The sequence below is a fragment of the Chelonia mydas genome, chromosome 23 (assembly GCF_015237465.2).
Source record: "Chelonia mydas isolate rCheMyd1 chromosome 23, rCheMyd1.pri.v2, whole genome shotgun sequence".
Taxonomy (NCBI): domain Eukaryota; kingdom Metazoa; phylum Chordata; order Testudines; family Cheloniidae; genus Chelonia; species Chelonia mydas.
The window spans coordinates 15,893,433-15,910,366 of record NC_051263.2 but is presented as its reverse complement, the minus strand read 5'-3'; the positions used below and the strand labels follow the sequence as shown (position 1 = coordinate 15,910,366).

The 16,934-nt window shown below is 57.4% G+C and overlaps 2 protein-coding genes across 2 annotated transcripts in view; one reads left to right on the top strand and one right to left on the bottom strand.

Moving 5' to 3' along the window:
- The window catches only part of LOC119564866 (immunoglobulin superfamily member 1), a 999,687-nt gene extending 994,745 nt beyond the window's left edge, over positions 1-4,942 (top strand). The window contains exons 23-26 of the mRNA XM_043534608.1: positions 982-1,266; positions 2,491-2,781; positions 3,980-4,110; positions 4,210-4,942. Coding sequence (XP_043390543.1) covers positions 982-1,266; positions 2,491-2,781; positions 3,980-4,110 — 707 coding nt within the window. The 3' untranslated portion in view covers positions 4,210-4,942. The remainder of the gene's footprint in view (positions 1-981; positions 1,267-2,490; positions 2,782-3,979; positions 4,111-4,209) is intronic.
- LOC119564877 (immunoglobulin superfamily member 1-like) overlaps positions 1-16,934 on the bottom strand; it is a 967,916-nt gene that overhangs the window by 751,740 nt on the left and 199,242 nt on the right. The window lies entirely within an intron of this gene.

The following is a 16,934-nucleotide window of genomic DNA, read 5'->3' as shown; positions in this document are numbered from 1 at the left end:
CTCAGTTCGATCTCGAAGGGGGGAGAGATGTGACGAAGTGGGACTGTTCTTAATGGTTCCTCTGAATGGTGTGGGGGTGCCTCAGTTTCCCCTATGCAGTTCTTAAGTATCTAGGTGGTGGGGTAAGGGTGTGTGATCATTGCAGAGCCCTAGAGGGCAGGTGAGTGCAGGGGTCTGGACACAGAGAATGGCCGACACCCTGTTTCCTGGAAACTGATGGCCTGGGCCCTTCCGCCCTGCAAGGTGAGAGCTAAAGGGTTGGAGAACAAAGGAATCAGGTGCCCTCCTGGCCAGGGAAAGGGACAAAGCCCAGTGGGGGAGGAGGGGCTGGAGGGAGTTTCAGTTTGGGGCTGGCTGGGGACATGGAGTGAAGGGCAGACGTGGTTGCCTGGATCACTGCCCCCCAAAATGGACCCAGCTGAGAGGTCCCGTTCTCTGCACCTACAAGCTCTGTTTTAGAGCATGTTCCTGTCGTCTAATAAACCTCTGTTTTACTGGCTGGCTGAGAGTCACGTCTGACTGCAAAGTTGGGGGGCAGGACCCTCTGGCTTCCCCAGGACCCCCGCCTGAGCGGACTCGCTGTGGGAAGCGCACAGAGGGGCACAGGATGCTGAATGCTCCGAGGTCAGACCCAGGAAGGTGGAAGCCGTGTGAGCTGTGTGTCCTGCAGACAGGCTGCTCACAGAAAGGAGACTTCTCCAGAGTCCTGCCTGACTTCATGGGGAGCAGGTCCAGAGCATCGCCTGGGGACTCCGCGACACTGAGCTGGCCTGTCTCCTGCTTGGGAGCAGAGCTCTGGCCCCCAGGGGCTGGGGTTGCTCCGTGTCTCATGTTGTTAGCGCAGGGCTCAGAGGAAACTCTGGGCCCCTGTGGAAAGGCATCCAGGAGCCCGTCCCCAGGCCTGCCAGGTCTGACCCACCACTGAGGCTGCGTGGTGAGGACGGGGCCTGTGTCTCATGGCCTTTCTGCTTCCCCCTGCAGAGCCCAGCTACCCCAAACCCAGCATCTCCCTGAGGCCCAGCGGTGGGGTCTCCCTGGGGGGAGCCGTGTCCGTCTGGTGTCGGGGGCAGCGCCAGGGCATGCGGTTTGTGCTGAATAAAGAGGGACGCCATTTCCCACCTGTGGATCCGAGCGGGTTTGAGGCTGTGTTTCCCATCAGCAACATGCGCCGGGAGGACGGCGGGAGCTACAACTGCTCCTATCACAGCAGATCAAAGCCGTCCGCTGCATCGTCCCCCAGCGACCCCGTGGAGCTGGTGGTGAGAGGTGAGGCGCCCGGCTCGGCATCCCCATTCCCAGCCCCAGCCAGACCCTCACAGGGGCTCGGTGCTAATGGGACGCTCAGAGCCAGGCTCTGCCCTGAGCCTTGACGGGATGCCCATCATAGAATCATAGAATATCAGGGTTGGAAGGGACCTCAGGAGGTCATCTAGTCCAATCCCCTGCTCAAAGCAGGATCAAATCCCCAGTTTTTGCCCCAGATTCCAAAATGGCCCCCTCAAGGATTGAACTCATAACCTTGGGTTTAGCAGGCCAATGCTCAAACCACTGAGCTATCCCTCCCCCCGTGGAGCAGCAGCCCCTGGAGACTCGGGGCAGGGAGGTGACCTTAACGCTGCCCCTTGTGCGTAGGAACTGTGAGTCGCTATTTAATCCTGTGATCCCCTCCGCTCTGTTCTCCAGGCCCCACCCCAGGCAGTGCCCCGGCCGGAGCTGAATGAGGCAGGGGCTGCAGGGGAAGTGATGGCTTGGTAGACACAGTGCTGGGCTGGGACCCAGGAGATCTGGCCCAGCTCCTGATGCTGCCACAGACTCTGTGTGATGGGAGCATGTCATGATTTTCAAAAGTGTCCTTCAAAAGGGCCTCAATCTTGGGGGACGTCAGGTCAAGCACCAGAAACCGAGATGCCCACAGTTAATGGAGATCTCTGCAAACGCTGGCCTCAATAGCACTGGATCCCTTGTGTTGGGGGAGCAGGTAGGGCCCCTGCCATGTTCAGGGCCCCTTTGTGCCAGGCGCTGCATAAACACAGAGTGAAGAAAGGGTCCCTGCCCCTGGGAGCTCACTAACCAAGTGAATCTGTCTGTGTCTCAGTTTCCCCTTGTGTAGAATGGGGATAATGACACCTCCCTGCCTCCCGGGGGGCTGGCAGGGTGACTCTCTTCCTGTGTGGGGCTCAGGCCCTGTTGTGCTGGGCCCTGGAGACAAGCCCGTGAGTCGCTGTGTGGCCAGGGCAGGCAAGATGCAGTGAACGAGGCAGGGGCCACAAACGGGCATAGGAGGATCCCAAGCACTAGGGAGCCGCGGCTCGGTGTCTGTGGGGCCAGGAGCCCAGCTTGCAGGGCCGGGATTCTGGGTGGGGGGACTCTGGGATCTGCGAGAGAATCTCTGCCCGGGCCCTGGATCTGCCCATGACTGGGGCCTGCCAGGGAGGCCGGGGCTGGGTGGGAGTCCTGGTCTTGTTCTCACAGCCTGTCTCCTATGTGCAGATCCCAGCTTACCCAGACCCTCCATCTCTCTGAGCCCCACTGGGGTCACCGCCACAGGGGCTGACGTCACCATCCGGTGTCGGGGGCAGCGCCGGGACGTGAGGTTCTTCCTGCACAAGGCTGGAGACCTGAACCCGCCGCGACACATGGACCCTGCTGGGGACGGGGCCGAGTTCCACATCCCCACCGTGGGCCAGCAGCACAGAGGGAACTACAGCTGCAGCTACCGGCCCCCATCAGAGCCCTTCATCTCCTCGGACCCCAGCGACCCCGTGCAGCTGGTGGTAGCAGGTGAGGGGTCCGGCTCCACGTCCCCTCTCCGAGCCCCACACGCAGCCAGATCCCTCGGGGCTTCGCACTGATGGGACGCTCAGAACCAGGGTCTGCCCTGAGCCCTGGGCCCAGCAGAGGGGACAGCCAGCCGTGCAGCCGGGACGGAGTTACTTGGGGGTTCCCCAGCTGGGGGTGAGCAGCAGCCACTGGAGGTTCGGGGCAGAGGGAGGGGGGATCCCTTCCCCCAGGGGGAGCTGCAGAGAAGGGGGCTTTTCCCAGGGGGATGTTCCCTCGTGTTGCTCCCGTTCTTGGGACCCAAAGAGGAGGTTCGGTCCTGGGTCCAGGGTGGGGGGCAATTACTGTGGAAACACGTCGTGGTGCCCAGGGGTGAGTGGGGCTGAGACATCAGGGGGAGAGGCAACCCCGGACCCACAGATCCCCCTATGCCTCCTGCTCTGCAGGACACAGCCGGGAATTTGCTGGGGGATCCCAGGGGAAGGACAGGATCTGGGGGCCTGGGCTGTGAAATTGGGCCCAGAGTCCTGGGGCAATAACCCCCCATTATTGGGCCACATGACATCCCCCTGGCAATAGGAGTGAGCATTAGCCAGAATTTCCTTGGTTCTTGCTTCCCCTCCCCACACTGGGGTCTCAGGGGACCCTCTGAACCTCTCCCCAATAGATGTTCTGCCGCCTCTGGGCACTACCCGACTGTGGGGGGCAGCGGGTGATGTACCAGCCTCCCCCCACGCGCTCTGCCTGGCTGTGTTTGGCAGTAGCCAAGATACCCCAGGGATGGGTTCACTGCGCAGCAGACAGGCCGGGGCAGAGGCACCTGTGGGGGTGGACAGAGGGGTCCTATGGGGACAGGGAGCTGGGGTGGTTCCCTGCTGTGGGGGGCTAAGACCCTGAGGCTCTGATTGTCCCCATCCGCTGGCGTGGTCCTGGGGTGTCGGGTGTCTCGGGGGCAGTTCGTCCACCCGGGAGCCCCCTTCATCGGGGAAGCTGAGGCTCAGCCCCCTGGGGCAGCACGACATGGCCTCACCTGAGGGGTCTGGCCCTGGGGAGATCTCAGAGCCGCAGCACCTGGGAGACCCCCAGAGGGGGGCTGGGCTGGACCTGCTGGACGGGGTGTTGGGGGCTCCACTCCTGGGGCAGAGCGAGCTGCTGATCTCCCCATCTGAGCTGCCAAGTGACTCTCCCCTTCCCTCTGCAGCAGCCCCCCCGGGACACCAGGATTTCACCTACGCCAACATCGCCCGCCTGGCGCTGAGCGCCCTGGTCCTGCTCATCATGGGGCTGATCCTGGCTGAGGCCTATTACAGCCGCCCGAGGGAGGTGTCCTAGGTGAGGTGACCCCCCCCTTCTGAGCCCCCTGCTCCCCCTAGGACTTGGGACCATGGTGACACGGGCCCCTCTAACCCGCCGTCTCTCTGTGCCCCCAAGAGCCTGGATCCGGCCGTGCAGGGAAGAGAATCTCCCCGGGGGACGAGACGCTTCCCCTCGGGGGACTGAGATGCCAGCACAAACCCCCCTGCCCCCAAATACCCCTGCCTCAGAGAATCCCCCCCCAAAACAGCTGCCGACCTGACAGCAGCTCCCCAGGATTGAACCCCCAGTGCCATGTGTGACACTGCACTCCATATGTTTATGGAAATATGCTTATGAGTATAACTATAATGTAACTGGAATATTCTTTAAGCAAAAGGTCTCTTGGAAGATATCATTACAAAACTTATGATCTACTGAGTGTGGTCATCCTATTTGTATGCATGTATCATTCTTGTATCTAAAACTCGAAATATGACGTTAACTCTGAAGTCAATTAATGGTGGTTTAGAATCTTGATGGCCCCCATCGACTAGGACAATTGGCTGTAGATGGTTTATTTACCTGCAAGCCTTCTTGTGGACGTGGAGGCCAGCCTGTGGGTAATGAAGAAGGAGGTCTCACAGGGACATGTGACCATGTCACCTGATTCTGGAATCTATCTTAAGCCTGGTGCTTTTCCATTTAGAAGGAGGGGTGGGAACCAAGAGAGAGACAAGGAGTCCCGCCTTTGGCCAAAGCTATAAAAGGGGGTGGAACAGAACAAAGGGGGCTGCCAGATATGAGGAATGGCCTAGTTACCACCTGAGCTAAAACTAACAAGGGCTGTACCAGGGGAAAGGATTGGGCCCAGACTAGGAAGGAGTCTAGTCTGGGAAAGAAGCTTCTTGGAACATCTCTAAGGGGGAGATTTACCTGTATTCAGTTTCTTAATGCATTAGGATTAGACTTGCGTGTTTTGTTTTATTTTGCTTGGTAACTTACTGTTATTACTTGAAACCACTTAAATCCTACTTTTAATTCCTAGTAATATCACTTTTGTTTATTATTTAAGCCAGAGTAAGTGATTAATACCTGGGGGAGCAAACAGCTGTGCATATCTCTCTATCAGTGTTATAGAGGGCGGATAATTTATGAGTTTACCCTGTTTAAGGTTTTTACAGAGTAAAATGGGTTTATTTGAGGTTTGGATCCCATTGGGCGCTGGGTGTCTGGGTGCTGGAGATAGGTGACCTGCTGAGTGGGGTTTGGTTAAAGCTTCCAGCTTTGGGTGCGTGGACCAGACCTGGGTCTGTGTTTGCAGCAGACTAGTGTGTCTGTCTCAACAAGGCAGGGTTCTGGAGTCTCAAGGTGGCAGTGGAAAGTGGCTCAGAGGTAATCTCAGCACATCAGGTGGCAGTCCGAAGGGTGTCTCTCTGTCTGAACCCGTCACACCGTGAGCATGAGCCCCTGCAGTACCAGCTAGAGGAGTTGCCCCTGGGCTGGGCACATTGGACTCCCTACGGAGCAGCCCCTGGAGGGTGATGGGGTCCCACTCTCTGGCCCAGCCAGGCTGGTTCTGCCCAGGGCTGCCAGTGGGGAGCAGGGACGAAGCAGGACTCAGCATGGGGAAGGCATCACCTGCATCTGCGGGGAGCCCAGAGCACTGGGGGGCCGGGCACTCGATAACTAGCCCCTTCCCGGCCAGATTCCCAGCACTGCCCGCTCTGCCCGCTCCCTTTCCTTGGGGCTGGGCACCCGGCATTTCACAGCCATGGTCACCCCACCCGCCTGCCGCTTTGCAGCCAGGTCCTGTCTGGGGGTCCCCATCGAGTCTAAACTGGCCACCCCTAGTTATGGCCTCCTTCTCAGACACCTGCCGTCGTCCCCCGTCCATCCAGGACCTCACTGGGCGGGGCGCATTTGGCCCTAGCCCTTTCCCAACCGGTGGCTGGGTAGTTAAATCCCCCAGCACCACCAGGGCTCATCGCCCAGCCCTGAGCTGGGCCTCTCCCCCCATCCCACAAAATCCCATTCCCCGCAGCATCCCTAGACAGAGCCCCCATCCCCCTGTGTGTGGGGAGGCTGCGTCTGGCCCTGGCGCTGGAATAACTGCACTTACTGCACCCCCAGTGTCTGTCCCCCTTCTCTTTCTATAGCGGGGTCCCCCAGACCCTTTTCTTTCCCCCCTTTCTCCCTAGAACTCCCCCTCCCTGTATTTCTATTGTACAACCCCCCCAGAGCTTCCTGCTCCCCTGCCCCCCAAATCTCCCCACCGCAGGGGGTGGCTGTGATACCTGAGCCTCCAAATGTCCCCAAATGTCGCAACCAATGAAGATGAGAGAGAAGTTCCGGCAGCGTCACGAGAACCTGGACGAATGAAGGTTGGGGGGAACGTTGGCGAGACAGAAAGACGGGATTTGTCCAACCCGAGCAGCCGCCGGACAGACCCCACGGGACGGGCTGGGGTCCGCCTGGGACACGGGAGAAGGGGGGGAGCAGAAATGCATGACCCAAAATTGGGGTGTTGGAAACGAGGCCTCATTGGTAGATAAAATATTGCGGGGACAGGCTGTGCCGCCATTCACCCTTTGGGGTCCTTAAAGAAAGAGACTCACTTCACCCTTCTGGCTGCCAGCCCCCGTCTCCTGGTCCCCCCAGGCCGTCTGGGCCCTGATCTGCAGAGACGTCCTGAGCAGAGCGGCCGGAGAGAGGGACCCTGACGCCATCGCCTCTCCCCTGGCTGAACCCCCAACCCGGGAGGAAATGAGGGTGGTGTGACATTGCACTCCATATTTTTATAAAAATATTTGTATATGTGTGGATATGATGTAACTGGAATATGCTTTATGCAAAAGTTTTCTTGTCAGGTATCATTACAAAGCTTATAATCTACTGAGTGTGGTCATCCTGTTTGTAGGAAACTATCATTCCTGAAACTAGGAATATGAAATATAACTCCGAGGTCCTCTTGTAATTATGCAAAGTGTGGGCCATTAATGGTGGTTTGGAATCTTGATGGCTCCCATTCACCAGGACAATTGGTTGTAAATGGCTCTGTTTACTTGTGAGACTTCCTGTATACCTGTGTGCCAGCAAGCGGGTAATGAAGTCTCACAGGATATGTGATCATGTCACCTGAACTGAAATCCATCTTTAACCGGATGCTTTTCCATTTTGAAGGAGACAAAGGATTCCTGCCTTCTGCCAAAGCTACTAAAGGAACAGAACAAAGTGGGTCTCAGTCATGTTGAATCCCCTGCTTTTCACCTAAGATATCTGCTGGAATTAACAAGGACTGTACCAGGGAAAGGATTGGGCCCAGACTAGGAAGGAGTCAAGTCTGGGAAAGAAGCTTATTGGAACATCTCTGAGGGTGAGATTTACCTGTATTCAGTTTCTGAAATATATTAGGCTTTGACTTGTGTGTTTTGTTTTATTTTGCTTGGTAACTTACTTTGTTCTGTCTGTTATTACTTGAAACTACTTAAATCCAACTTTTTATACTTAATAAAATCACTTTTGTGTATTAATTGACCCAGAATAAGTGATTAATGCATCCGATGAAGTGAGCTGTAGCTCACGAAAGCTTATGCTCAAATAAATTGGTTAGTCTCTAAGGTGCCACAAGTACTCCTTTTCTTTTTGCGAATACAGACTAACACGGCTGTTACTCTGAAACCTTGATTAATACCTGGGGGAGGAAATAGCTGTGCGTATCTCTCTATCAGTGTTATAGATGGTGGGCAATTTATGAGTTTACCCTGTATAAGAGTAAAACAGGTTCTTTTGGGGTTTGGATCCCACTGGGAGCTAGATGTCTGGGTGCTGGAGACAGGAATACTTGCTGAGTGGTTTTCAATTAAAGCCTGCAGCTTTGGGGGTGTGGTTCAGACCCTGGGTCTATGTTTGTAGCAGCCTGGCGGGTCTGGCTCAAACCAGACAGGGCACTGAAGTCCTAAGCTGGCAGGGAAAAGAGACTCAGAGTTAGTTAAAGCATATCAGCAGACAGGCTCTCCCAAGAAGGTCAGAGCTGGGGGAGCGGGGGGTAGGATTGCTGGGCATGTGAGGAGCGAGGTGGGAGCAGCACCCCCCAGTACTCCCTGGGCTGCCACTTCTTCCCCCAGCAGCCTCCCCCCTCACTGCCCCCCCTCCACATCCCTCCGCAGTTCCAGCCCCCTCAGCCTCAGGGTCCCCCATTTTCATTTTAGTCCCCTCAGTCTCCCCTCACAGCCCCTGTGTCATGGAGTGTGGGGGAGTCCAGGCCCTGCACCCCTCTTCCTGGGATTCACTGAGACTCTCAGCCAGCCAGTAAAACAGAAGGTTCATTGGAGAACAGGAACACAGTCCAAAACAGAGCTTGTGGGTAGAACCAGGACCCCTCAGTGAAGTCCTTCTGGAGGAGCAGGGAGCTTAGACCCCAGCCCTGGGGTTCCCTGTGTTCCTCCACCCAGCACCAACTGAAACTAAACCCCCCCAGCAGGCTCCCTCCTGCAGCCTCTGTTCACATTCCTGGGCAGAGGTGTTACCTCCCCCTCCCCGTCCTGGCTCAGGTTACAGGCTCTCAGGTCTCCCATTGAAACTCCCCTGCCACATTCCCAGGTCAACACTCCCCCCTCCCTGCTGCCTCACACCCAGTGCTTCAAATTCCCTGCCTGATAAGGGCCCCAACCCCACAGTCACCTCTCTCCCTGCCCCTGCCAAGGGGGGCAGCAAGCTGGGAGATTGTGGGGAGTCAGGTAGTGGGGTCAGGTGAGGGGGGAATGTCCCTGCTTCACAATGAATCTGCTGCTCGTCTCCCTCCTGGTCTGGGGGCCGGGGGCAAGAGCTCCCAGGGGGGCTAGTTAGCAGGGGGGTTGGGGTCCTGGCACGAAGGGGTGATTGAAGGAGGCTCATTGGGACTGTTCGGCAGGGCAGCTGATGTACCTTTAATGCAGCCCCAGCCCGGCCCAGCGCTGTGTGCGAGCCCTGGAGGGGCAACACTGCGACGGTGCCACCAGGAGTCCTGGCCCCAGCTCCCGCCCCAGCTCTAACCACTAGTCCCCACTCCCCTGCCAGAGCCTGGAACAGATGGAAATATTTGCAATCGTCAGCCAAAGATTGAAGATCAGACTCTGTGGTCTCCTGGCTCCCAGCCCGGTGCACCTTCTCAAGGTTTCAGGGTACATTGAAGGTGACCTTTCCCCCCTCCCGACAGAGACACAGTCAAGCTGCGAACTACGTGACACTTAGCCAGGCTGACGGCTCCTGGGTTTCCTGGATGTTGCAGTGACCTCAGCTTATTTTGACCGCACTAGATTTGGCCGGCAGATTAGAGACAAGCTCTGAGGTACTCAGGAAGACATGAGCCATGACCGGCTTCCTGCGTCTGCAGCCTCCGGCTCAGTGCCTCATTCGGGGCTCAGTGGAGCTGGGCTCCAGGGCATTGGTGGCAGCACTGAGGGGCTCCTCACTGCCTCATCATGGCATCTGCTCTCGCTATCCAAGACAGCCAGGGCGTGTGTCCATGGGGGAGATCTGAGACCAGGGTGTGTGTCCATGGCAGGTGGATCTGAGACCAGGGTGTGTGTCCATGGGGGTGGATCTGAGACCAGAGCATGTGTCCATGGGGGTATCTGAGAACCGGGTATGTGCCCATGGGGGGTGGATCTGAGACCAGGGTGTGTGTCCATGGTGGATGGATCTGAGACCAGGGCAGGTGCCCATGGCAGGTGGATATGAGACCAGGCTGTGTGCCCATGGGGGAGGGATCTGAGACCAGGGAATGTGTCCATGGTGGGGGCGGGGCGGGGGTCACAGACCAGGGTGTGTGTCCATGGGGGTGGGATCTGAGACCAGGGCATCATTCCCAGCGCTGTGTCAGGTACATCAGCTGATCGGTCCTTATGGGTACTTATGGGTCATGTAGGTCTCTGATTTGGGTTGTGGTTCTGTTTGGACCAGCAGTGGTGTGATGTCACCCCTAGGGCAGTGGGTGGGGAGAGTTCAGAGCTCCTGTAGATAAATCTCTGCATTAAGCATCTTCACATAACTTTCATATGGCTTTGTATTATGCCTCTATTTTCATACAACTCTGTATTAGATCCTTGTATAGAAAACTTTATACCAAGGCTCAATACAATATTAAAAAAAGGTCTTTTTGCTAGGAGTAGAAAAAGATCTCCCCCGCCCCCCCGTGCTTTTAATCAGTTGCCCTGTTGAATGAACAAGGTGTGAATGAGTAAGGCGTGGAAGGCAGCACCTCCAGACAGATGCAACAGTTGAAGAGGGGATGAAAGCCAGACCCAAGAACAATAAAACTTGTCAAGTGGGCTCACTAAAGAAGAGCAGACGTATCGATGGCCTTGGGGGTTAGAAGTGAGCACCTTCTTTTGAAAACACCCTCTTTGAAGCAGGAAGACAACACCCAGAAGGAAGCGGCAGAAAGGGACACAGACACAGATTTTGTATCTGGGATAGATTTGCACGAGAGGGAAGCGGCTGTAAATGTGAAGTGTCTTGCAGAGGACCCTGGGTCTCGTCTTGTCAACATCGGAGCATCGATCCGGATCGGCAGAAGCCCGGCTCCACCCCTCCCCCAACTAACTCACCTGGCCAGTGAAGTTAAGGGGAGCAACTAGTTGGTAACAACAACAAGACGGAGTGTGCTTGTGTGTGTGTGTATGTGAGTGTGAGTGTAATATATATCATATGCATATGATACAGTGTTAATTGATATATGTATTACCAATAAACGTGGCGTTTTGCCTTATTCCCCCTGAACAGATCCTGTGCAGTACTTTAAGTACAACACTCCCCGGGGCGGGGGAGAGGTAGGCGGGGAGCAGTCCCAGGCTGGGGGAGTCAGGGGAGCAGGGTGCACCCCTCCTGGCTGGTGGGGGTGGGTTGCTCTGGGTAGCCCAGTTCCAGGGGGCCGGGATACAGGAGCTCGGTGCAGCCTGTGGGATCCCAGCGGGGGGAAGCTGTGAGACCCCAGGGAGTGCGCCGGGTTCAGTGTCTCAGCCTCTGTCTCCTTCGGAGTGCAGAGATGTACCCCAAACCCGCCATCTACCTGAGCCCCAGCAGGGTGACCATTGGGGCAGGATGTCACCATTTGGGGTCGGGCTGGTCGCTAGGACGCCAGCTTCTCTCTGTTTAAGGTCGGGGATCGGACCCCGCTGGGACATGCGGAGCCTGCTGGGGCTCGGGGGCAATTTCTCGTCCGCAGCATGAGATGGGGAGACGAAGGGAGCTACAACTGCTATTATCACTATGCAACAGATCCCTTCCCCTGGTCAGAGCCCAGCGACCCCGAGGAACTGGTGGTAGCAGGTGAGGGGTCTGGCTTGGTGTCCAGAGCCCCACACTTAGCTGGACCCTCAGCGGGACTCTGCACTCATGGGACGCTCAGAGCCAGGCACTGCCCTGGGCGCAGCAGAGGAGACGCCTGGCCAGGGAGTTGGGACAGAGTCACTGGGGGGATCCCAGCCCCCGGGAGAGCTGCAGAGCAGGGGTCTTTCCAAGGGGGATGCTCCCTGAGGCTGTCCCTTTAAGGGGACGCACAGAGGAGTCAGGGCCCAGGGGCTGCCCAGCTGGCACCGTCCCAGCCACATAAATGCCCACACACACACCCAGGAAGGACCCTGATGGTTGATGCTGAGTCACCAGAGGGGAGGGGGAGGGGATCGCTGACGGACGCTGGTTCTATTCCCACAGGGGGACCCGACCCAGCCTGGAATGGTGCCGGCTCCCACCAACCAGGGCAGCCCAGGCCAGGTACCGGGGCCTGGGGGAATCTACTAAGTCACAGATTATGGGGCAGTTCCCCAGGCAGTGGTTGCCCAGGGAGAGGGATGGAGGCTGTTCTCAGGGGCAGTGACTCCCCCTGAAACTCACCAATGGATTTGGGAGGGGAGAGAAGCCTCCTGCTTCAGACACGAACCTGCCGCGAACGAAGTGGCCCCATTTTGGTTTTTGTCCCTTCAGTTTCCCCCCTCACAGTCCCTCTGCCCCACATTCCCTGCCCTATAATGGCCCCAACCCCACAGTCACCTCTCTCCCTGCCCCTGCCAAGGGGGGCAGCAAGCTGCGATACGGGGGTGGGGGTCAGGTGGGGGGGTCAGGTGGCGGGGGGAATGACCCTGCTTCACAATGAAACTGCTGCTCGTCTCCCTCCTGCTCCAGGGGCCGGGGGCGAAGGGTCCCAGGGGGCTGGTGAGCAGGGGAGCCGGGGCCCTGGGACGAGGGAGCTGATTGAAGGAGACTCATTGGGAGCCTTCGGCTGGGCAGCTGATGCACCTTTAATGCAGCCCCGGCCCAGCCCAGCACTGTGTGCGAGCCCCGGAGGGGCGACACTGCAATTGTGACACCAGGAGTCTTGGCCCCAGCTCCATCCTCCAGCTCTAACCACTAGTCCCCACTCCCCTGACAGACCCCAGAACTGAGTCAAACCCTCCTGACCCCCAGCTTCTGCTGCCACTAGCCAATGGCGTATAAACAAAGCCTGTGTCACATCCCTCTCTAGGGGCCTGGCCACATAATCACTGACAGTGTCTCCTCCAGCTCAGGGGACAGGGTCTCTGCAGGGGCATTAGAAGGTCCCTGGGTCTCTCCCGGTTGGTGACCCGTTGGGGTCCTGGGATAGAATTTCTCTTTCTCTGATTTTCTTTTGAACCTGGTTGATTTAATTCACACGCTGAGAAAAGTCCCTTAGAACCAGTCATTACAGTGTAAACCCGTCATCACCGCTCAGCTAAGTCGCAAGGGGCAGAAAACCCAGGCCTTCCCTATCATGCCCGCTCTTAAAACGGTGCCACGGCTTCTGTTGCAGGTGGGCAGGTTGGCAGACTGAGCGGGAAGGCTGCAGTCAAACCCTCCAGTATCAGGGAATGCCACAAAGTTTCCCAAACACCCTTAACTCTGCCCCCTTGTGCACATGCATTATGGCGCCATCCTTTAATTTTGTGATCACCTATTAATTTTATCTTCATGGGCCATGTTAAGGTTCCTTACCCACTCTGAACTCTGGGGTACAGATGCGGGGACCCGCATGAAAGACCTCCTAAGCTCATTTCTACCAACTTAGGTTAAAAACTTCCCCAAGGCACAAAATCTCTATTTGCTCTTGGACTAGGAATGCTGCCACCACCAAGCGCTTTAATCAAGAACCAGGGAAAAGGACCACTTGGAGTTCCTCTTCCCCCAGCAATTCCCCCGAGCCCTCACACTCCCTTTCCTGGGGAGGCTTGAGAATAAACAAGTTGAGCACAGACCAGCTTGGATTTCTTAGGACCCTAAAAACCCAGTCAGATTCTTAAAAAACAGAACTTTATTAGAAGAACAAAACAAAGATAAAAGAAACACTCTGTAAGATTAGAATGGAAGAGAATCTCACAGGCAGTCAGATTCAAAACACAGAGAATCCCTCTAGGCAAAACCTTAAATTACAAAAAGACACATAAACAGGAATACACATTCCCTCCAGCACAGGGAATTTACAAGCCAAAACAAAGAAAACCTAATGTATTTTCTAGCTAGATTACTTACTAACTTTACAGGAGTGGAGGGCTTGCATCCTTGATCTGTTCCTGGCAAAGGTATCATGCAGACAGACAAAAGTCTTTTCTGCCCCCTCGAGGTGTGAAAGTATCTTGCCCCCTCCTTGGTCTTTTTGGGTCAGGTGCCAGCGAGGTTACCTGAGCTTCTTAACCCTTTACAGGTGAAAGGCTTTTTCCTCTGGCCAGGAGGGATTTTATAGCACTGTGTACAGAAAGGTGGTTACCCTTCCCTTGATATTTAGGACAGGCCACCACCCATCTTTGAACCCAGAATGTAAGAAAGGACGGGTGTGGGGGAATCTGCATGGAAATCATGGTCAGTGGCAGATTGAAGACCAGACCCCGTGGTCTCCTGGCTCCCAGCCTGGTGCACCTTCCCCAAGGCTGCAGGGTACATGGAGGGAGAACTGTCCCCCCTCCCCACAGAGACACAGACAAGCTGGGAGCTGCATGACACTTGGCCAGGCCGATGGGCCCAGGCTTGGGTTTTGCAGGCGCCTCTGCTTACTTTGACCGCACTAGATTTCCCCTGCAGATTAGAGACAACGTGTGATGGACACAGGAAGAGACGAGACATCGTCGACTTCCTGTAGCTGGAGACACCGGCTGAGTTTGTTATTTGGGGCTCGGTGGAGCTGGGCTCTGGGGCGTTGGTGGCAGCGCTGAGGGGCCTCTCGCTGCCTCCGTCATGCCATCTGCTCTCACTGTCCTCTTCCTCGGTGAGTGTCAGAGAAAGCCAGTGCACGTGCCCACTGAACTGATTTCTCCTTCCCCAGCTGATGGAGATAAAACGCAATTGGCCTCTAGGTCACCTCGGCCTCTCCTTGCCCTGCCCCAGCCACCCCTCCATGGGCTCCTTGCAGATGGATCCGCGCCTTTGCCCTGCTGAGGGGTGGGGGGCCCCCGGGGCTCTTGTGTCATAGCCCAGCTCTCTCGCTCTTGGATTTGGGGAAAAAGCATCCAGGAGACTCTCTCCCTGCATCCCCCTGTATCGGCCTCATCACTGGGGCTGGGCTGTGGGGACGGGGTGCAATGACCGTGCCAGGGTCTGTGTCTCACGGCCTGTCTCCTCCTGCCTGCAGAGCCCAGCTACCCCAAACCCAACATCTCCCTGCACCCCAGTGGGGGAGTCGCCCCGGGGGGAGCCGTGACCGTCCGGTGTGAGTGTGAGTGTCGGAGAGCGAGGGTCCTTCTGTATAAAGCTGGAGACCCAGAAGCACGGCAGGGCAGAGACCCCCCAGAGGATGTGGCTCAATTTTCCATCCACAACGTGAGCCAGAGAGATGCAGGGAGCTTCAGCTGCCGATATAGCATCAAATCCGACCTGTCCGTCTGGTCAGAGCCCAGCGACGCCATGGAGCTGGTAGTAGCAGGTGAGGGGCCCGGCTCAGCATCCCCGCTCCCAGCCCCACACCCAGCTGGATACTCAGAGGGGCTCAGCCCCAATGGGACGCTCAGAGCCAGGCTCTGCCCTGAGCCCTGGATCCAGCATAGGGGACACCCAGCCGGGGAGCGGGGACGGAGTCACGGGGGGATTCCCCAGCCAGGGGAAGCAGAAGCTGCTGGAGATTCAGGGCAGAGGAAGGGGGGATCCCTGCCCCCAGGGATGCTGCAGAACAGGGGGCCTTTCCCAGGGGGATGCTCCCCCAGCTGACCCCGCTCTAGAGACACACAGAGGAGTCAGGGCCCAGGGGATGCCCATCTGGCTCTGGCCCCAGCGCTGAATTCACTCCCCACTGCCGATCCTCACAGCCTGGGCGGGGCAGAGCTTTGAACCAGTGAACGGTTCAAATCCTGGCTTCTTTGTCAGAGCCTGGGAGCCAGATTCGGCTCCTAGTTACTCCATGGGGTCGGGGCACAGGAGAACTGTGACGGATCTTCACAGGGCGAGTTTGGGCTGTGTTTTGGGGAAGGTTCAGGGCTCGATTCCTCTTTTCCCCACCCCACGCACCCCCTCCCCCATCCTTGATGTTACCACCCTCCCCACAGACTGATACCCACCTCCCCACGCCACGCTGTGCCCCGCCAGCCAGAAGCCTGGAGAGAAAAGTGGTGTTAAGGGGTCACATCGCAGAGCAACTGGATCCTACACCCTGGTCTCAAATCCCCACCATGGCCACACGCCCTGGTCTCAGATCCCCCCGCCCTCCATGGCCACACGCCCTGGCTGTCTCCGATACTCACTGAGGAGGATGACGGTGAGAGCAGACGCCATGATGGGGCAGTGGGGGGCCCCCCAGCGCTGCCACCAACACCCCAGTGTCCAGCTCCACTCAGCCTGAGGCCCAAGTGCCAGCGGAATGAGGAACTGCGCCGGGGGCTGCAGCCCCAGGAAGCCCGTGATGCGCTCGGCCCCTTTCTTCCCCATCAGCTGGTTTCTCTGCAATCTCCAGCCCAAATCTACCACGGTCAGAGCAAAGCCAGCTCCCTGCAACGCCCAGCAAACCACATCCCCTCCTGCAGCTGGGCTCCCAGCCCCACAGACACCGCGCCTCAGCTCCCTCGTTCTTGGGACCCTATATACCCTGAGTTCCCCCAAGACTGTGGCCACCCCACAAAGAAGGACACTTTTGAAAACTGCCACGAACTCCCATCACACAGAGTCCAGTCTCTAGGGTCCATTCATTCCCTGGGTTCTTTGCTGGGAGGGCTGGGAGCCAACCCTCACAGCGGATGGTGACGCTTCCCCCGAGAGCCACCACCCTGCTGGGGCTCACCCAGATGGTGGGTTTGAGAAATTCTCACCCTGCTATCGACAAGAGACAGGAGTTAAACAGGGGAGACACAGCCCCCCGCTTCCCCTCCACCCCAATTCAGTCCATCCCTCGTTCAGCCTCTCTGGGAGTCTGTCCCCTACCTGGGTTGGCACTGCCTGCCCATGGGGCTCGGGGGCAGGGGGTTCAACCATACATAGCTCAGGACCCAGCTGCATGAGAGATCACCTGCCCCGCCCCACCTCACCTGAGGCCAGCCAGGGAGCCTGACCAGTGGACCCCTTGCAGCTCTGCCCCCCGCCCTGGGGTCGGAAATAGAGTCTGTGACCGGCAGGAGTCACACAAGACCCACCTTTCCCCAGGCCTTGGGAATAGGGGGCTGTGAGTGCACGGGAGGGAGCTCTTGGGGGTGGATCTGGGGGGTTCTCCCCACGGCTGCACTGACCATGAACATGTTGGTTTCCCCTGCAGGAACAGAACCAGCGTCTGTCGGGGCGGGGGAAGGGGCTGAAACACCGACACAGGGATTGCCCCCCAACTCTCTGCAACCAGTGGTGGATCAGCCACTGGGCCTATGGGGCCTGTGTGCCCAGGGGCCCTGGCCAAGTGGGGC